Source organism: Hippocampus zosterae, chromosome 12 (assembly GCF_025434085.1).
Source record: "Hippocampus zosterae strain Florida chromosome 12, ASM2543408v3, whole genome shotgun sequence".
In the NCBI taxonomy this organism is placed as follows: Eukaryota; Metazoa; Chordata; class Actinopteri; order Syngnathiformes; family Syngnathidae; genus Hippocampus; species Hippocampus zosterae.
In genome coordinates, this window is record NC_067462.1 from 5,205,150 (window position 1) to 5,225,355 (window position 20,206).

The following is a 20,206-nucleotide window of genomic DNA, read 5'->3' on the forward strand; positions in this document are numbered from 1 at the left end:
ATTCATAATGGGCTCGTGTGCTAAAAGTGGCATAACCAGATGGTGATCTATTTAGCAGCCACTTTTATTTACAGGGCATGTCCACTGTTTCAATCCCTCAAGGTCTTATCTAATCTGCATATTTAATTGCAAAATTCATGAAATATGGATCTGTCATCCCATTTCTTCCCAAAATACATTTTCACTTCAAGTGATTATTATTGCCATTGTATTGAGTTTGCTAGTAGTAAAAGATTGTGGAAACAGTACTTGTTTTTTAACCCTATTTCAGCCCATCAAAGTTGTAAATGAGTATCTCGAATAGCCAGCCAGACGTCTCTGGAAAAAGCTCAATTTTGAGGCATTTCCGTTGGTTTTATCTGACCTCTCATTCCATTTGAGACAAACATAGCTGATAGGCTGAGATAATTATATAGCGCATTAAAACTGCTCATCTGAACATTATGTTTCAATGTGGATTGTCTTTTTGGATGAGTGTGGCCATTGTTTTCGTCCCATTTTAATGTAGATTCAACCCTTGAAGCCACCGTTGGGACTTGAGCTGTCAGGAATGAGAGGAAAGCATCTGAGCAGCGTCACTTATCGCTGTTCTAAACAACATTTCCGTTGGACTTTAGACCAACTCCTATCCAACAGGACATGTAAATAAATAAATGTTTTAAAATGAGTACGGCACCAGATTCTAAACCTCTAATTAAATCCAACACGTTGCACACGAGTTTTAATTGGATCCTTCAAAACCAAAATAATGACGTCAGTGTGTATGAAGTCACGATGGCCGAGAGGTTAAGGCGTTGGACTCGAAATCCAATGGGGTTTCCCCGCACAGGTTCGAACCCTGTTCGTGACGATATCATCTTTGGATACCACGGGTGATGAAAAAATTGACATTTTGTAGAAATAATGTGATGATCGCCTTAGCAAACTATCAAACATGTCGAAACATTTATACTGGTTTGTTTTTCTAAGCGCACCATTTGAAAATGCATCTGTACATTCAATCTATCTTTCTGATCGCGTTTAAAAAATATACATTATATTTTTACAGTGAAAGACATTATCTAGTATCTTTCCAAGCGGGACGAATCTAATACAAATGCCACGTTTACTTGACTTGACGTTTGGAAGAAAATCAATGCGTGGCATTTATATCGGATTCATTTAGATTAGATTGTGTTTACTATTACAAGCTTTCGGGATCATCTCCTAGCAACAGTGGGTCTGAAAGGCCTTATATACACAGTTAGTGGGCTTTCTCCTTGGGGTAACATGGCATGCCACAGCCAAGGCGATGGTTCCTATGGCAACCTTTCACACAATGGTGAAAGAGCAGGATTTTGAAACAAGCAGGTGATTATATCTGTTCAGATAGTGGTCAAACACTGATCAAACTTCTTGAAATTCTGCTTTTGGAAGCATACACCAATGTGCGATGTCTCCAAATTGCTCTGAGGATTACAAACTGTACAGTATATATTACTGTCTTGTGTCTCCAGACTTTCAGGGTGGTATGCAGCATGGCAGGGATGTGGGTACTCTGCGATTCACAATGTGGTCCCAGCTTTGGCTTCCACGATTGAAGGATAGATTATATTATTCACTGGGCTGAGCAAAGAAGCAAAATCCTCCACGATAAATCTGCATTCAAACCTTTTTTTTGTCCATGTTGAAGTCAAATGATCCTTTACAGAGTGAATGCTGCACTCTTTTGGCAGACAAGCGTAGTGCATTTGGTAAACTAAAGACTAAAGTAAAGTAACGAAATCGAGCACCTATAAAGTGTCAACCTACAAATACTCACATAAATATATTTTATAAAAGCGTTTGTAGTATAACCATTCTTTTTTTAACGTCATCATTAATTCAGCAAAGCCTCTTCCTGTGGCTCTTAGGCTCACTATTAGAAAACTTTGAGGATGTAGGATTCTTGTGGGACATTGGAGCGAACATCGAGCAATATTTTTAAATGATAACGAACAGTATTTATATTAACATATATAGATGTAAAACCAGTGCCGGAGCCTATCCGCGCTCATACTCACACCTAGTGACTATTTAGAGTGTTCCATTAACATGTCAAGCATGTTTTTGGAATGTGGGAGGAAACCGGAATACCCGGAGAAAAGCCACGCAGGCACGGGGGACAACATGCAAACTCCACACAGAAAGGCCGTAAAAATGGTCCAAAATGTTCGGTCCATTGTCCCATTGTGTTCAAAGTTTCTGCTGATTCTGCCCAAATAAAGCAATTTGTTGGCGAATTAATCTTATTTACTTTTGTTATTAACTTTCAGTTTGAGACTATGACCACTAGATGGCATCAGTGGGTTTTTACAGAACAAACAAATCGCCACCGTGCGTTCTCGTCAACCAAAACAAGAATTCAAGTTCTGAATTGGTTTCCTGAGTGAGACAGCCCATTTCCTTTGGGACGAAGGGCATTCGATTGGAGGCTGTACTCAGGCTTCACTTGTAGGCCTGAATTCAGATGGATGTGTGGCTTCGTCTTGCGTGGAAATAACCTGCCACCACCTAAGCAAGGTTTGTTTCGCATGAGATGTTTTGACTCATCAGTGTTGTGGCATGTTGTGGAACCGAGCTTGCTCAAAATGAGACTTGGCATATACAGTGAGGAACTGTTGTATTTTGAAGTTGCTGCCATGTTTTACAATTTTGGCAGGGCAATACGCTGTATGTTCATTTGATATTTCATGCTGATTTGTGTTTGAAACTAAAAAAAACAATTTCTTCCAGCAATGTTTCCTTTGTTCTCTTCTCGCTTTTGGGTTCCACAAAGTCTGCGTCAAATAAACCCTGACAACCATTTACAGCTTTAACTTTGATTTTTTTTCCCGCTGTTAGATTTCTCGCCACTGGAACGTTATCAACGAGAAATCTGCATAATTTACTTCATCGTTAGGCTCTTGTTGTGGGGACGTTTTTCCTTGAATAATTTTTCTGGCACACGGTTTTATTAACCGCTGCCAGTTTCACGAACAAAGTCTGGGGAAATGTCTTGTCGTGCCTGATGCTATCAAACTCGAAATGATCCCTGCCGGTTCTGATGAAGAACTCCATCCCAACCCACTCCCCAGGGTGATTGCTGGCAGTTGCATCCATTTAATTGACAGAGGCCTTGAAGTGTGGAATTTATTCTTGTGAAGAGCGATATGATCAAAGTACGATGAGACAACTCGGCAATCGTTTCCCCTTGTATACAGTAGCTTCCTATTGTCTCATTCTAATTATTACCAGCCACAAAATCAACTACACATGTAAATCAGTGAGCCCTGTATTAAAACCGGGCTCGTTTTGATTATTTAACAATATCGTGTGACTAAAACAACAACCGTATGTTGGAATATGATCCTACCTCATTTAGCCTTAATTAGCTACATATTGGGAATAGTTTTCTGATGCATTGTAGGTTTTTTTTTGTCAAGCTATTGTGTTGACTCTCATTAGATTGTCAGTAAAGTAAGATGTGTGGTTGACTGCCTTTGCCAGAGAAACCACTGCACTGCACTCAAACCAGTTTGTGTATGTGTGTATGTGTGTGTGCAGCTTTGCAGGCTATTGTAAATTCACCTTTAAAAAACAACAACTTTTATTTCCATGACTCATGCATATTGGACAAATAGTAAGGTTCTGGCATGCCATTTTAATCTTTGGATTTGTTGCATTGCTGCCTTAATGCTTCTACAGTGACTCAGGGTTGTGACACGAGCAAGACTGTCCACTGCTCGCGAGTGGTTCCGTGACTTTTTTTTTTTTTAATCGAAAAGAACAGAGCAGAGCAGTGCGTGCATCACTTTTCTTCTCACTTTTGCTTCTCTGCTAGTGGCTAATGTGGTTAAAACAGGAAAGCCTGGATTGTAAGGAAGCACATGGCTGGGTGGAGAAAATTGGAATGTTTTGCTTTAAATGTCACGAAATACTCCTCATTACTGCATAAGATGTGATTCAAGTGTGTCAACAATGCTTATAGCTGTACATGCTGCTCATGTGTTTATGCTTCGGGCGTGGCCGAGGGAGTGGGTGGGAGGATATTGTGTTATGTGTCACTGCCATTGGTCTATATAGAAGCAGCCTGCAGGAAAAGATGATGAACAGGAAATGACAGGGACACAGTGTGCCATCTAATATCTAAAGGATTGAGTGGATGGGCCAGGTTGTGGTTATAACAAGCTGGTCACATCCCAGGCCACAGTTTGTCCGAGCGCATGGCAAAAGCGGGATGATTGTATCCGTATTATTTCCTTATCTCCATGTTCGGAATTGTTACATCATCAAACGACCCAGACTCAAAACTATAAGATAAGGAAATGACCACCATTACCTTCCAATAATACAAATAGATTGCCAAAAGATGAATTGCGCCACACCCACAACAAGGCCGATCGTTTCAAAGTTGTTTGAAGATCTACCACATGCAAAAAGAAAAAACAAATATCAAGGATTTCATAGTGGGAGTTTTGGGCTATGTGCATTGTTGATGCCAAATTAACATTCACCATTACAAAGCCGCCTTGTCTTCAACGTATGCCTATTTGAAGCATTGATCAATAAAAATCAGGAACTCATCCAAAATTAGAGTTGATTGTATTATAGTCTTCCTGATTCTGATGCTGCTTTCCTGTGTTTGGAAAAAAAAATAACTTGGTAAAAAACGTAAGTAATTGACCCCCCCCCCCAAAAAAAAAGGTTTCTAATTGCACATACATGCCTCATGATGATAGCAAAACACTCCATAAAGCTCCTCACCTCACTTCAGTACACTCTCATGGCACCAAGAGGCCACAAAATGGTGGCAAAGCGCTGAATGAAGTTCTTCAACTTACTTTGACATGGTGCCTTGGCACCAAGACACCGCAAGATGCCATCAAAACACTACATGAAGCTTTTCAACTCAGTTTACCAAGTCGCCACGGGATGGCCGCAAAAAAAAACTACACAAAGCTCCTCAACTCACTTCTATGTAGCTCCTAGGCATAAAGTTGCCACAAGATGGCGGCAAAGGACTAGATGAGGTTCCTCAACTCATTTACTGGTAGTTTTTTATCACTGAAATGCTACTTTTTTTTTTCTTTGGAGAGAGAGAGAGAGAAAGTAATCACTTAGCAACCGCTGCTCAGAAATAGTCGACTGGCCGCACTGTGAGAATGACACAGCCAAGCTCACTTTGCTCTCTGAGTGAGAGAGCGACCACGTTGGATGTCACCTATAATCCATGACTGCTATGTGACTGAGATTAGGAGGGCGTGTGGGATTTTTCAATCAATAACATCCCAAAGATACGCAGGTAGCAGGTGAGCAACATTTGTTTGTCTGTCTTTCATGTTCATTCATAATTAGTTTGTCTTTCATTTTAGTGTAACCTGTGAGGTCAAAACATTTATGAACACCACCTATGATTTTGATAATTGAACTGCAGATTAATTTATTGCATTTGTGAAATAATACATGAGAAGAGGACCTGAAATAAAAAAAAAAAACAGCCCAGAATAAATTCTAATTGCAACATTGGTTGGGAGAATAAAATATGGCAATTAGATTTATTTTTCGAAATGATTCTGCCCTAGTCTGAGATGTGAGTCATGTTGTCCACCGGGGTAGAGATTTCAAAATCAGGTCATGCATTCATGCACGGAGATACTCGCAATTCAACAAAGTCTTGCAGCATGAAGGAAGCCGGAGGTCAACAGAACAATGTATTGTCTGCACCGTAACACAATTTCGCCTCTTCCCAAGTATGAATTATTATTATTATTATTTTTGCTCCATGTACAGTAGTTCGTATACAGCCCTGGTTGTTTTAAAGTACTCCTATAAATACATGGCTACTCCGTCTACTCCCGTTGTCTCTTTTTCTCGGTGTGCTGCATGATGAGCTACTTTCTCTCTATCTTTAGTGCGAACAAAACTTCTCAGATGTGCTTGCAAGCCAATTTCACACGGAGGCGGATACGATTACATCATCAACGAGCTTTTGGTCCCCAAAGTGGAATTCTAGACCGTAAAACAAACTTTATATAGCCTACTGCCCACTCCGAACGTAGCATATTTAAATATTATTACCTTGATTTCATTTTTATCTTGTCATCTTAAGGGTAGCACTCAATGTAAACATCTGCTTGACTGCCCAGTAAAAATGACCACGAGATATCCCAAAAACGCTGTAGCAGCACATATAGACAGGTAATATAACAAAGACTCCCTGTCATACATTCTTTCTAATATGAACAAAAAATGAGTTAGCATAATATATTATTATTATTGTGCGTGCCACGCAGCCCCTAAGAGGCCAAAGTGCGGTCAGCAGGAACAATGGGTATTCATTTTTACTCATTTATTTTCTGGTTGTTCTTTAAGGTCAAGGCGAGTTTTGGTATCATTGAATAATCATGATTTTAATATCAGTCTAAATAATTGTACAAATTATTTTTTTTCCCCATTATCGCCCAGCCCTGGTGCACATTCAAACGATGTCGCAACATTGATGGACACAAATCAGAAAATGGCACGCTTCAGTTGAGCGCGATGCTTTCAAGCTCGTTCTTCATGAATGTGTGCTTGATGCATTGGATGACGCAAAAATCGTTATTAAGAAGAGGAGAATGAGTGCTTTTTGCACAGCTGATAAATGGTCGTAATCCTCCTGGAGATTACCGAGCCCCCAACCACAGGATGGAAAGGTTCGAAGCCTCAGGGAGGCCGGCTTTGTTGGCTCAGTGAGGTGGAGTTCATTTGCTCAAGCGACGTTTGGTCTGAGTGCACCTCGCTAATTGTAAATCCCTTGATTGTCAACGAAGACAAAATGTCTTGTCAAAGTGACCGGGACGGTTTTATTTCCATTCGAAGTGCAAGTATTGATTAACGCTGATTCATATTGCATTTGTGGAATATGAGTAAAATTCCACCCGTTTGTGTACATATCACGGGACGGCCATTTTCCTACTTGATGTCGACTGAAAATGACATCACAGTTGCTCAGGGGCTCAGGTAACAACCAATCGTGCCTTGGCTTCAGAAAACAGGTGAGCCGCGATTTGTTTTTACCCGAGCCCCAAGCAACTGTGATGTCATTTTCGGTTGACAGCAAGTGTCTAAAATGGCCGTCCACTAAGATAGCTAAAAAACGGGTGGATTTTGCTGCTCAGCTCATATTCCACAAACTGAATATGAACCAGAATGCCACGTTTAGACTAGTCAAGGCGTATAAAACATTACTGTCAAGAAGGTGTTGGGGTTGACTTCCCCTTTAATGTTGCAAGGTTGAATAAAAAGCTTTAAAAATGTGTGTAATAGACATGAATACATTTTTAATAATAATAATGTATGTGGGGGCGGCCCGGTAGTCCAGTGGTTAGCACGTCGGCTTCACAGTGCAGAGGTACCGGGTTCGATTCCAGCTCCGGCCTCCCTGTGTGGAGTTTGCATGTTCTCCCCGGGCCTGCGTGGGTTTTCTCCGGGTGCTCCGGTTTCCTCCCACATTCCAAAAACATGCGTGGCAGGCTGAGTGAACACTCTAAATTGTCCCTAGGTGTGAGTGTGAGTGCGAATGGTTGTTTGTTTCTGTGTGCCCTGCGATTGGCTGGCAACCGATTCAGGGTGTCCCCCGCCTACTGCCCGGAGACGGCTGGGATGGGCTCCAGCACCCCCCGCGACCCTAGTGAGGATCAAACGGTACGGAAGATGAATGAATGAATGAATAATCGTGATTTTAATATCAGTCTAAATAATTGTACGAATTATCCCCCCCCCCCCCCCATTATCGCCCAGCCCTGGTGCACAATCAAACGATGTCGCATCATTGATGGACACAAATCAGAAAATGGCACACTTCAGTTGAGCGCGATGCTTTCAAGCTCGTTCTTCATGGATGTGTGCTTGATGCATTGGATGACGCAAAAATCGTTATTAAGAAGAGGAGAATGAGTGCTTTTTGCACAGCTGATAAATGGTCGTAATCCTCCTGGAGATTACCGAGCCCCCAACCACAGGATGGAAAGGTTCGAAGCCCCAGGGAGGCCGGCTTTGTTGGCTCAGTGAGGTGGAGTTCATTTGCTCAAGCGACGTTTGGTCTGAGTGCACCTTGCTAATTGTAAAACCCTTGATTGTCAACGAAGACAAAATGTCTTGTCAAAGTCACCGGGACGGCTTTATTTCCATTCAAAGTGCAAGTATTGATTAACGCTGATTCATATTGCATTTGTGGAATATGAGTAAAATTCCACCCGTTTGTGTCCATATCACGGGACGGCCATTTTCCTACTTGATGTCATGTCGATTGAAAATGACATCACAGTTGCTCAGGGGCTCAGGTAACAACCAATCGTGCCTTGGCTTCAGAAAACAGGAGAGCCGCGATTTGTTTTTACCCGAGCTCCAAGCAACTGTGATGTCATTTTCGGTTGACAGCAAGTGTCTAAAATGGCCGTCCACTGAGATGGCTTAAAAAACGGGTGGATTTTGCTGCTCAGCTCATATTCCACAAACTGAATATGAACCAGAATGCCACGTTTGGACTAGTCAAGGCGTATAAAACATTACTGTCAAGAAGGTTTTGGGGTTGACTTCCCCCCTTTAATGTTGCAAGGTTGAATGAATAGCTTTAAAAATGTGTGTAATAGACATGAATACATTTTTAATAATAATAATGTATGTGGCTTAAAGAACCATCACACTTGTGCGCGACTCGACGAGAGCCGTTCGCTAATTTTAAAAGATGAAAAATTCCTTCAATTTCAACTTCATTTTAATCACTGAACCAATCTCGTCAGTTACTTAATGGTTGCTTTCAGGTTTATTTCAAGATGAGTTAGGCGTGTTGAGTGGACATTGTTCCAGGTTTTTATTTTGGAAATGTATTTTATTGTAGTTTACCACCACGTCGGAGTTCAACTCTCGGGTCACCGAATCGTGAATATTTGAATGGCTCATGAGCTGCTTTTGGACTCACGATGCTCATTACATAATGTCAGTGATGACTGCAGGGGAACAATGATGTATAAGACTCAAGTCATGCTCTGCTGACTCGGTGGCTCTCCGCATCGCGAATGCCATTAAAGGGCCAAGCGCTCACTGAGAGATGCCTAATCTAGCGCTTGCGTAACAAGATGAAAGGAGGACTTGAAAGTGAGCTTCCATACGGGTGCGCATTAAGGATGAACATGAAGGTCATGTGTAGGGTTGCAAATGTTGAAACGCAAAATATAATATATTATAGTATAATATATTATATATTAATATATTATAATATATTAATAAATAATATATATATATAATAGATAGATATAAAACTCATGTTTTGAAATATGGTCAATTAGATTTTTTTTTACACAAATCTTCAATTTCTGTATAAGACTCAATGAAAGGTTTAGAAATTTTTATTTTTTTAAATTATTATTGTTATATTTAGCAAGACACAGGTGTGACGTTGACAATTTCAAATGGGACAATACATTTTTTTTAAAAAATCATGATTTAATCAGCTTCACGACTGTGTTTGTTTTTCTGTATTTATTTATTTTAGCACAGAAGTTTCATCAGCGCATGGCGGGAGTCCTCGCCCCCCCCTATGGTGTGATGGAGGCCGGTGCCGACGGTGAGTAACTGCATTGTGATTGTCATCTCAGCGACACTTTTTTTGTTGTTTTTAAACACTCTATCACAGCATTTGTTGAACCTCACGCTGAGGGTTTTTATTCATGTGAACTCCTTCAAATGTTGAAAATTGATTCAGAATATTTGTGAAGATCCGCAAGGGGGGAATCAACCATTCAGTGTGACAGCATTGTGATACTTTGCACACGCAGGAACATGATTGAACTCTGCTGAAGCAGACTTCCTTTTCTGCCAGACTTCCGCTTGCTCCAGTAGTTGCAACATTGTAAAGGCTGATATATATATTTTAATCAAGGCGTTCCTGGTGCAAGTTAACTTAATATTGACCGAGCTTTGCTCAAACAAAGCTCCCACAGGGGCTTTGTGGTCTTGTACAATGACAGTGATAAATAGCTGTTCCTTTTTTTTTCATGAAAAGTTGAGCCTGCTCAGTTGAGGCTATTGCATATGAGGTGACCTTTTTAGGTTCTCTGTTATTCAGCTCGGACATAATGTGTTCACGAGTTAGATTTATTTGGACAACGTTAATTATTTGGACACATGCTGACAGGCACACAGAAGGATATTATAACGCGTTTGAATTTCAAATAGCAGTAGAAAGATAGAACATGCAGGCGCATGTCGATTTTTGTTTTGGATAACATTGGCATGAGACATTTGAATTAAGAAATAGTTTTTTTGTTTTTCACACAAAAAGCAAATATTTTCAATGCATTATTTTTAATGTCCTCAATATTTGGACTTCCTGTCCAGGGCTCTGGATTAAGTTTTTGCACTGGTTGAACTAGCGCCACCAACTTTTTTTCCTTTGTCTGCACCAGCACAAAAGTTATAGGTGCTTGATTTGAATCACAATTCCAAAAGAACTCTCCCATTACTCTCACATTGAGGTGCTTGAAGTGATTTTGCGTCAGAGAGCCTCGGTGATGACTTTTGAACATATCAGGCCTTCGTTTAATATTCAATAAGCTGTCAAGTGCCATTAGCATCTTTTCATTTCATCCGCAGCGATTTCAACTCTCTATTTGATGGGCGTAGATCACTCACTTACACTTATCACAATAACGCACGTTTTCGAAGAGTATATTTTCCCTCAAACTATCATGACAAACCATAACATTGACTTTGGGGGTTTTTTTTTGCTCCTGATGCTATTATAAAGCAAGGGTATCCCTTTTCAAGAGTAAATAACTTGTAATTCTCAAGAATAGTGAACATTGGCATTGAAGTGTAGAATCCAAAAACTACCTGGCATGAATTAAAAAGTACAGCAGACTCGGGCTCTGTTCACAAAAAAACTGCAAAATATGTGACATGTGAAACAAAGATATAGAGTCTCATTCATATATTCCTCTGCCAACCTCGTGTTTTTATTTTTATTATTTTTTTAGGTGTACCCATTAGGAAAAAGCTTGCCTGGGTATCCAAACCCGTCTTGAGCCCTGAAGTTATTACACTGTTATTAAACTGTTATGTCATTTTGAATAGAGCGTCCCTGTAGGAATGCCACTTTACTATTTCTACACCAACGTACAGTGGAGTACCCCACACTATGCACCGTGCATGAATACATTAGGAAATCATACAAGAATCATGCAGTTGGTGGCTGCCGCTCGCTCCTGCACTTACACTTCAGTACAATTTTCTTCTCGGTGTGTAAATTAAACATGTTAAGACGCCGCGCTTTCTACAACTTTTATGGACTCGGCTTTGGTCATCCGGCTTCGGTCACATAGTCAGTAAAACTTGAGCCTTTGTTAGCTGGAGCTTGTTCCAGCTGAGTTTGGTCCCCAGCAAATTGCAGGGCACCGACAAACAACCAATCACACTTGCTTTCAAACTACAAGTAACCGAACATGGAAATGTTTTCGGAGGACCGACACTCCACAAAGGAAGGCTGGAGCAGAGATTCGAATCCTGAACTTAAGAACGAGGTCGATGTGGTAACCACTAGCCACCGCGTTTACCGGATGAAGCGAAAACAGCGTTCCACCGCTCTGCCTGGAATATTGAAAATCCACCAGTGAACCACCCCCCCCCCCCCTTCACAAAAAAATATTTGGAGTTGCCCATAGATGTCATAAGATTGTGGCAAAGCACTGCTTTTGTCCAAAAGAAACTCCTCAACTTACTTTGGCATAATTTCTTGGCTCTAAGATCCCACAAAATTGTACGAAAATAAAACTCACTGCCTTAGCACCTTAGCACAAAAACAATGACAAATAATGGAGGATAATAGGATAGTTTTTTATATTTTTTTAAATCCACAAATAGGATTAAAATCATTCAATAATAAAGTGGCTTTGGGTTATCGTTTTCGATTAATCGAACATAAAAATATTTAGTTGAGCCAATATGACCAACATTTTTTTTTTGTGTGTTTGGGCAGCAAAATGCAATCCGTCCAAAAATTAGGTGAAGCCAATCAAAAAACTGCGATGATATTTCCGTATTGAGATAACGCTGTCCACTGTATATTTATTGCTCATCCAAACAGGAACGCCGGACAAAGAGAACATAAGTAACAACTCGTGTGCTTCTCCAACCGAAAATCCCCAAAAGGTACTTTCTCCTTTCCGTCTTGCTTTGGAGCTTCTGCTTATCTGCTCTGCGTTTTCCTAAAATCACCTGACGTAATCACATCCTTCCCAGTCACAGCATGAATAGAACGTGGCGTTTGTTTAAAGTTGGTTTAAATATAAACATGACCGCTGTCCAATCTTCCATCCTGTCCCACCTTGCTGTTGTTGTCCTTTTCCTGCCCGCCTTACATAACACGACACTCCGTCTGATTGATAGTTTTGCTGTGGAAATGGCACTAGAAAACGTACTGCGCCGTTTCATGGTGCCATTTGTACATATTTGAGTTCAGGTGCCTTCTGGAAAGATCCTGCGCGCGGGGAAGGTTCTCCGTAACGCCATCCTCTCCAGAGCGCCTCATATGATCCGAGACAGAAAGTACCATCTGAAAACATACAGGTGAAATCGACACATTTTTTGAGGGTATATATGTAAAATAATAAATAACTATATATCTATATATAATTATTATTTATAATAATAATTATATATATATATTTATTATTAATTATTATTATTATTTATTATTTTTAATTCTAATATTCTAATATTTTTTTTCAAAACATGATTTCTTATTAGTCCGTACCGTGCCCACATGGCCGGCACTCCTGCCCACACAATTTTGAGGTTCAGCGTTTAGACTTTAGAGTCTCTGATCTGGCACTTTCGGCGATTTACGGAATGGGGAAAAAAAACCCAGTCCAAATGCGAAATCATGGGAGAGTGAAAATAAATACTTTGTGGATTTAAGTAAACAGCAGCTGATAAAGTCGATTTGCACCCTGAGAATAGAACCAAACTTTGACATCTTGGATTTTGCTCTCAAGTCTGTGTAACACTATAAACTGTAAAAGATAACTTGAAAACCATAAAAAAAATAATTCCAAACTACACAACGTATAATAATAATAATACATTTTATTTATAATCGCCTTTCAAGACACCCAAGGACACTTAGATAGGTGTTAAACTAATCTCGTTGTTTCTAATCATCTAATCAATGTCCAAAGATAAATTGGATTGACACCCATAGCTTTCTGTAGGTGTAAAAAGCAGGATTGAAGAGGATTTGACACTCAATTATCTTAAAACAAAGAAATACAGAGATGAAACGCTTCCTGTTTTGTTTTGTTTTCAAAACCCACAATGAAGGAGGCTTTACTGTAATGGTTTGTACTTGGAAGAAATAGGTCGTTGCAATTCTCAACAAGGTCTCTTTTGGTGTGTTTTACCAGGCAGTGTTGCGTGGGAACAGAGATGGTCGACTGGCAGATGCAGCACAGCTCCTGTGTGCACTCTCGCCTTCAAGCTGTGGCCATGTGGCAGGTGCTTCTGGAGGAAGGCGTTCTTTGCCACGGTGAGCCCGGTCTTCTCATCCTCGCTACTTGTTTAGCATCGCATCCCATCATTGTTATATTCACTGAATGTGACCCAGTGGACCGGGAGCCAAGCTTCCAGGACAAATACCTTTTCTACCGTTTCCTGGACGATGAAGAAGAGGAGACCTCTTTACCCGACGAGGAGGAGAGGAGGCGGAGCCAAGAGGAGCTGCAGGATACTTTGGTACTCCTCTCGCAGATGGGGCCCGACGCCTACATGAGGATGATTCTGAGGAAACGGTGAGCTTCCCAGACAATTCGTGTCAGTTCATCCGTTACAATAACCTTGCGCTATATTCTCTTGGCAGGCCATCGGAGAGAACAGAAAACGATTTAGAGATCATTTGGGAGGAACTCCTCCACATCAAGGCCTTAGCGCACCTTTCCACCACTGTGAGCGGATTTTTTTTTTTTTCCGTCTTCAGTATTGTCGTAATTTTCTGAGTATGAAATGTCCTTAATTTAATATGCCAACCCCCCAAATCGCCCTTGAAATGCATTTATTTCTCTGTACTTGTTTAATGATTTGCTGGTATCCTTTATTATCTGAGTGAATAATATGAATTGAACAAAAAAAAAAAATCTTGTTCTTACATTGCACAAGTCGATTAGTTATTTTAGTAATCGAATTAGTATTTCTTTCTCTCCACACAGGTCAAGAGAGAACTGATGGGCGTGCTCATATTTGAGTCCCATGCCAAAGCAGGAACAGTGCGTAAGTATTATGATAGAAGAAAGAAATAAATAATTTTCCCATTGTTCTCATTCTCATCAATCTCGCAGTGTTCAGCCAAGGCGAAGAGGGCACCTCATGGTACATCATCCTAAAGGGCTCGGTCAACGTGGTCATCTATGGAAAAGTCCGTTCTTTTTTTTTTTTCATTTTATTTATTTATTTTTTTCAAATTGGTCAATGCCGTTCTGTTGTTTCCGTTGGCTGACTGATGGCTCGATGTGACCCCCCGCAGGGTGTTGTTTGTACACTTCATGAGGGAGATGACTTTGGGAAGCTAGCTCTTGTCAACGATGCCCCCCGCGCCGCTTCCATTGTCTTGAGAGAGGACAATTGTCACTTCCTGAGAGTGGACAAGGAGGACTTCAACAGGATTTTAAGGGTTTGTTGCTTTTGGACACACGCAGCGAGCTACTCCCACACGCCCTTGTACTGATACGTCTTGGCGCCCTCTGTTGGCAAAAAATGCAAATTGCAGGAGACTGACCCTTTGACAGCAGTACTGTATTCCCCTTTACTCGTGATTATAAAACTACATTACAAACGAGGAACTTGGGTGACTCGTACTACATAATGGAGCAATAAGTAAGTGTGGAACCTCTTGGGTTTTTTTATTTTTCCGTGCAGGACGTAGAAGCCAACACGGTGCGCCTGAAAGAGCACGGTCAAGACGTCCTGGTGTTAGAGAAGAGTCTCAGTAGCTGTCGATCCGACAACCACGGAGCCTCAACTTCCCATTACAAGTGAATATATCAACCATTAAAAAAAAAAAAAAGTGAATTTAAATGAGAGCATTTCGGGGTATTCAGAGACTTAACGTTCGGGTGCATGGTAGACCCGTTGTTGGTAAGTTTGCAAATGTGCGGAAGCCAGCTAATTTTTGGCAGCAGACCGCGTAGCCACTTTAGAGCGCCTCGTTGTCTTGCCATGGAAAAACCCTGTGACCATAAGGTGGGATATATTCTGGAGGTTTTGACCGAATATTTTTTGGCGGTTGAAATATCGACTGTAGTTGAGTGTCGGCATCCAGAAGTAACATCCATCCAGTAGCATTAAAAGCTGCTGCTCCTTTATGACCCTTTTTAAATGTGTTGTTCCAGGTACAAGGTCATGTCAGGGACACCAGAGAAAATTTTGGAGCACCTGCTTGAGATGATGCGAATGGATTCTCAGTTTTCAGCATCAGGTAAATTTTCTCCAACTGTGTTTTGGTGTGTGCAAAAATGGCCAGCCATCATTCAACAGCGCTTAAGAGGCCGCAGTTGTGGCTGATTCCAAAATGGCACTTTTGTTTTTCCTGTTGGCAAAAGTGCACAGGCATGAATTTTCTCAAACCGCTTTATATTATGAAATAATAATGAAAATGTATATGAAATTGTACTACAAAAAAAAAGAGCCTAGCGTCCAAATTAAAGCACCACATAATTGAGCTGTTAGCACACTGCCCCAATGCCAAATCACTCCTCCGTCTGTCAACATTTTTTTTTTCTTCAGTATCGGCGCAGATCGTCTACTGTGTGCATGCATAAAACACATATTTGATCTGCTGTTTCTTTTTTTAATTTTTTTTTAATTCCCATATCTATCTCGGCCAGATGCTGCCTTAGATGATTTTGTGCTCATGCACTGCGTCTTCATGCCAAACATTCAACTTTGTCCAGTGTTGATGGCTCAATATCCTTTTTCCGCACCCGTGGAAGCGCGTGGACGTGACATCATCTTCCATCCGCTCAACTCTTGTGCTTGGCCGATCCTTAACTGGTGCTCAGCTACCATGCCCAGGCCTCACCGGGCTCCGAACAGGAGAAGCTGGACTATGCGCTCAACAACAAGCGTCGTGTAATCCGCCTGGTCACGCATTGGGCCGCCTTGCATGGTGATCATTTGCAAGAGGAAGACACCTCAGTGGTCTTCCTGGAGGTTCGTTGCTAATCCGATCTTCGTAGGAGAGAATACAGTGGATTTGCATAAGTCTACACACCCCTGTTTTTGGTGATGATTTTGTGCAATGACGTTTGTCTTTTTTTTTTTTGCAGGACTTTCTTGCGGCTGTATCTAATGACGCTGAATCACTTCCACCACTCAGTGAGCAACTACCTGAACTGGAAAAAATTGTCAAGCACAAGTACGTTATTTCATTTTATAACACGCCTTTCATTTTGTGGTTAGAGAAATCCCGTATCGAAGCCGTTCAATCAAAGCCAATTATGATTGCTTTGCCACAACTTGCCCCCCCCTTCCCCTCCCCCCATTTCAGCACTGATGATGCCAGAAGCTCACACAGAAAGGTACATCTCAAAAGCTTTCATTCTGCTCAAAAACTATGGATGTGCTTTCAATTAACCTGTTGGTCCTTCACAGCACATCGTCCTACTCGAGCAGTTCAATAGGGGAGATGACGAGATGCAAAAGTGTCAACCTATTAAGAGCAACGATGAAAGTGAGTCTCGACAAAGATTTTTTTCTTTCTCTCAGTCGACTATGATGTGATGAAAATTGAGTTAAACTCAATTAAACAACAATCGGTCATATCTGCCACATCTGGCATAAGCAGTGCAGCAACAATCTTGTTTCTTTTACAAATGGCTGCATTTGTCCTCAGTTCTGTTCAAAGTCTTTTGCTGTGACCACGCTTACATCACGATCCGAGCCCTTGTTTCCGCCTCGGTCGGGGAGGTCCTGCATGCCGTGGCCGACAAGATGGGCTCAGTGGAGGACCTCCTGTTGGTCCATCTCAGCTCGGCCGGAGGTGAGAGCGTTCAGCGGCTCCAAAGGCGTTCCTCTAATTGGGGGGGGGAATTGTTATCCATCTGCTGTGCGAAAAACTATTGCCGACACACGCGTTGTGTTTTGTGAGCAGATAAAGTGGTGTTCGAACACACTGATGTGTCCGTGTTCTCTACTCTTACCATCAATGGGCGTCTCTTTGCCTGCTTCAAGGATCAACTGGATTCTTTGGTGTGTTGATCAAATATTCTCAGTATTTTTGCTGTACTGGATTACAATTTTGCCGTGCCGTTTATTTTTATTCATTTCATCTAGACGCCCCTGCCGGAGCAGGAGGGTCCATCTTCAGGCTCTTTGTCGAGTTTTGAGTGGATGAGCACCAAGGATGTTGCTTACCATTTGACGCGATATGACTGGGAGCTGTTCAACTGTGTTCATGAGGTTTGTTGAGCGACCGAAAATTACGTTTGTCTCTATATGTGCCCTGTGACTGACTGGCGACCAGTTCAGGATGGAGACTCCCTTCCCCGCGACTCCCTTCGGGATAAGGGTGGATAGCTTGGGCCAGCTCCATGTATATGGGAATAATACTGCCCTCAGGTGGCCGAGAGAAGCAGTACATCCATTGAACTGAAGCAGAAAATGTTTCATTCTTTACATTCAACCTAATTATGGCATTAGTGTATGTTATTGAAAAGTATACTGAATAATGGATTGATATTTTTCTTATTTAAAAAAAAAACACAACCCCTGTCTGACAGCTTGAACTAATCTACCACATCTTCGGGAGGCAAAACGTGAAGAAAAGCACAGTGAACCTGGACCTGTTCCTAAAGAGGTTCAATGAAATTCAGTTTTGGGTGATCACGGAGGTCTGCCTCTGCCCGCAGCTCAGTAAGCGGGTGCAGCTGCTCAAAAAGTTCATCAAGATTGCATCCCAGTAAGAACAGTCACTTCACGTTATCTCACCAATTCATTTCCGTTGAACGACTACTTTTCTTTTGTGCCGAAAGCTGCAAGGAACACAGGAACTTGAATGCCTTCTTTGCTATTGTCATGGGGCTGAGCAACCCAGCGGTCAGCAGGCTGAATCAGACCTGGGAGGTTGGTACATACAGTATTTGGCATGTCTCCACCCCCCCCCCCACCCCCTATCACTCATTTTTCATTTCCTGAAAATCTCTCTTTTGTGTTTCCAGAAACTTCCCAGCAAATTCAAGAAGTTCTATCGGGAATTTGAAAACTTGATGGTAAAGAGAGGCGGTTCCAGTGTTTTCAAAGAATTACTGTTGTCTCACATGCGATGGATAGACCGATACATAGATAAAATAAAAACAGGATACAATAGCAGCATTGAGGAGGAATTTTTAGAACGGTTCATTATGTCGTGTAAAAATATGTAACGAAACGTAGCTCAAAATGTGATGTCATTTGGGAAGATTGGAACGGATTAGTGGCATTTCCATTCATTTCAATAGGGAGAGTTGATTTTAAGATGCGAGTGGTCTGCGTGGCCACAGAATGAATAAAACGTACGTCAAGGCATCACGCTGCAAAACAAACAAAATTATGGATGTTTAAAAAAAATTTTAAATCACATTTAGAAAAAAATGTTTCATTGATAACCTATGTCTCGTATGCTTATACGCGTAATATTGATTGTGGATTTGTCATGGATCGCTTTTAACGCGGGTAACTCTTTTGGACAGGACCCTTGCAGGAACCATCGAGTGTACCGACTGATGGTTGCCAAACTTGAACCTCCCATCATTCCTTTCATGCCGCTGTTGATCAAAGGTCAGCATGCGTTTGTTGTCCTAGCAGTTCAACACGTTTGGACTCAAACTCTGCTTCCTCTTTCTTTCCTTGCAGATATGACATTCACTCATGAGGGCAACAAGACATTTATTGAAAATTTGGTCAATTTTGAGAAAATGGTAAGGTTTTATTTTCAGCTTACTGTAAGTACTTTTTGTTAAAGGCAGTTGTTAATTTGTATGGCTTTTGTCACCTAGCGGATGATCGCAAATACAGTGAAGATTGTGAGGTATTGTAGGAGTCAGCCATTCAGTAAGTCACACAGCTACTAAGTAGCAACTGGGCGCAATATAATAAGATCCTATAGGAGAGTTAAATCCCAAATATTTCTTGACAAAATTGGGCAAATTTCTTGTCGTGAATAATCATAATGTATTTCACTGGCCATCTTTCTATCTACTGTATATATAACCTCAAATAAATCATATAGATGCCACAAAATGGCTACAAAGCACCACATAAAGCTCTTCTAATCACTCCAACATAGCTCCTTGCCACCAAGTTGCCTCAAGTTGGATCTTATTAGATTGTGGAGGTGTACCTAATCACCTTTGTGCCAGTGGACAAAAACTTTGACATTTCTGTTCCACGTGACTTGCTTGATTCTTTTCGCTGCGTTTGCCCACTAGGTCCCGAGTCACCGGTGGTGAACAAGAGCCACCCCGACGTCCGGCGCTATGTGCGTCGTTTCAGCGTGATCGACAACCAAAGAACGCTGACCCGGCTCTCTCATGGACTCGAACCTCGCAGATCTTGATACCCATCAGTGAAGGCTGCGTTACACGGCAGCTTCGCTCTCGCTCTAACTCCCAAACAGACAATCACTGGGGGGGGGGGGGGGGTAATCGGAGATAATGAGGTGCTGTTTACACATATTGAAGTTTGCACTGCTGTATATTTGCACCACAGCACGCATTCTCAGCAAGCAAAAGTGTTGCTCATAGAGAATTCAGGAAAGCAGGTAATCATTTCTCTGGGACCCGATGTTATATATATGTTATATATATGTTATTATATTTCTGGTCTAACCAGCAGTATGTATTGCGTTAAATATCTCAATATTCCTGATATCATTTTATCTTTTTGTATCAAATATTTAAACATATTTGTGAGCTTGTTCTGTGCTGTAAATTATACATAAATATTTATTTTGTCATGGTCATGCAGAGGAATTTGTTTGACTCGTTATTCCTGAAGCACTCTACTCGTTTGCCAACTCTTAGATCACTGCTCAGTGGACAAACCACTCGATGAACTGAGTCAATTGAATGTTTTTACGATTGGTTCATAATTATGGCCTAGCATTGTTTTTTGTTTGTTTATTTTGTTTTTGTTTTTGTTT

General features: G+C 41.2%; 1 protein-coding gene and 1 non-coding gene across 5 annotated transcripts; both read left to right on the forward strand.

The window, feature by feature from the left end:
• The first annotated feature begins 768 nt into the window (after positions 1 to 768).
• Positions 769 to 850, forward strand: trnas-cga (transfer RNA serine (anticodon CGA)). Its single transcript has one exon. It is a non-coding gene; the product is annotated as a tRNA-Ser (tRNA).
• A 1,545-nt stretch (positions 851 to 2,395) lies between these two features.
• On the forward strand, positions 2,396 to 20,030 carry rapgef4a (Rap guanine nucleotide exchange factor 4a). Of its 4 annotated transcripts, none has more exons than XM_052082430.1 (27): positions 2,396 to 2,541; positions 9,536 to 9,607; positions 12,125 to 12,189; positions 12,500 to 12,606; positions 13,443 to 13,564; positions 13,643 to 13,826; positions 13,895 to 13,979; positions 14,241 to 14,301; positions 14,370 to 14,446; positions 14,555 to 14,701; positions 14,947 to 15,062; positions 15,420 to 15,505; positions 15,915 to 15,993; positions 16,089 to 16,239; positions 16,356 to 16,444; positions 16,577 to 16,607; positions 16,681 to 16,759; positions 16,922 to 17,068; positions 17,180 to 17,277; positions 17,362 to 17,487; positions 17,808 to 17,986; positions 18,060 to 18,150; positions 18,246 to 18,296; positions 18,756 to 18,843; positions 18,919 to 18,983; positions 19,062 to 19,116; positions 19,494 to 20,030. In XM_052082430.1, the coding sequence occupies exons 1-27, from the start codon at positions 2,493 to 2,495 to the stop codon at positions 19,619 to 19,621; spliced, it is 2,628 nt and encodes an 875-aa protein (XP_051938390.1). In that variant the 5' UTR covers positions 2,396 to 2,492; the 3' UTR covers positions 19,622 to 20,030. The 4 variants fall into 4 exon arrangements, with proteins under 4 accessions (XP_051938390.1, XP_051938393.1, XP_051938391.1 ...); XM_052082433.1 differs by having other exon boundaries at positions 9,541 to 9,607; XM_052082431.1 differs by lacking the exon at positions 2,396 to 2,541 and adding an exon at positions 5,147 to 5,309 and having other exon boundaries at positions 9,541 to 9,607.
• The last annotated feature ends 176 nt before the right edge of the window (positions 20,031 to 20,206 follow it).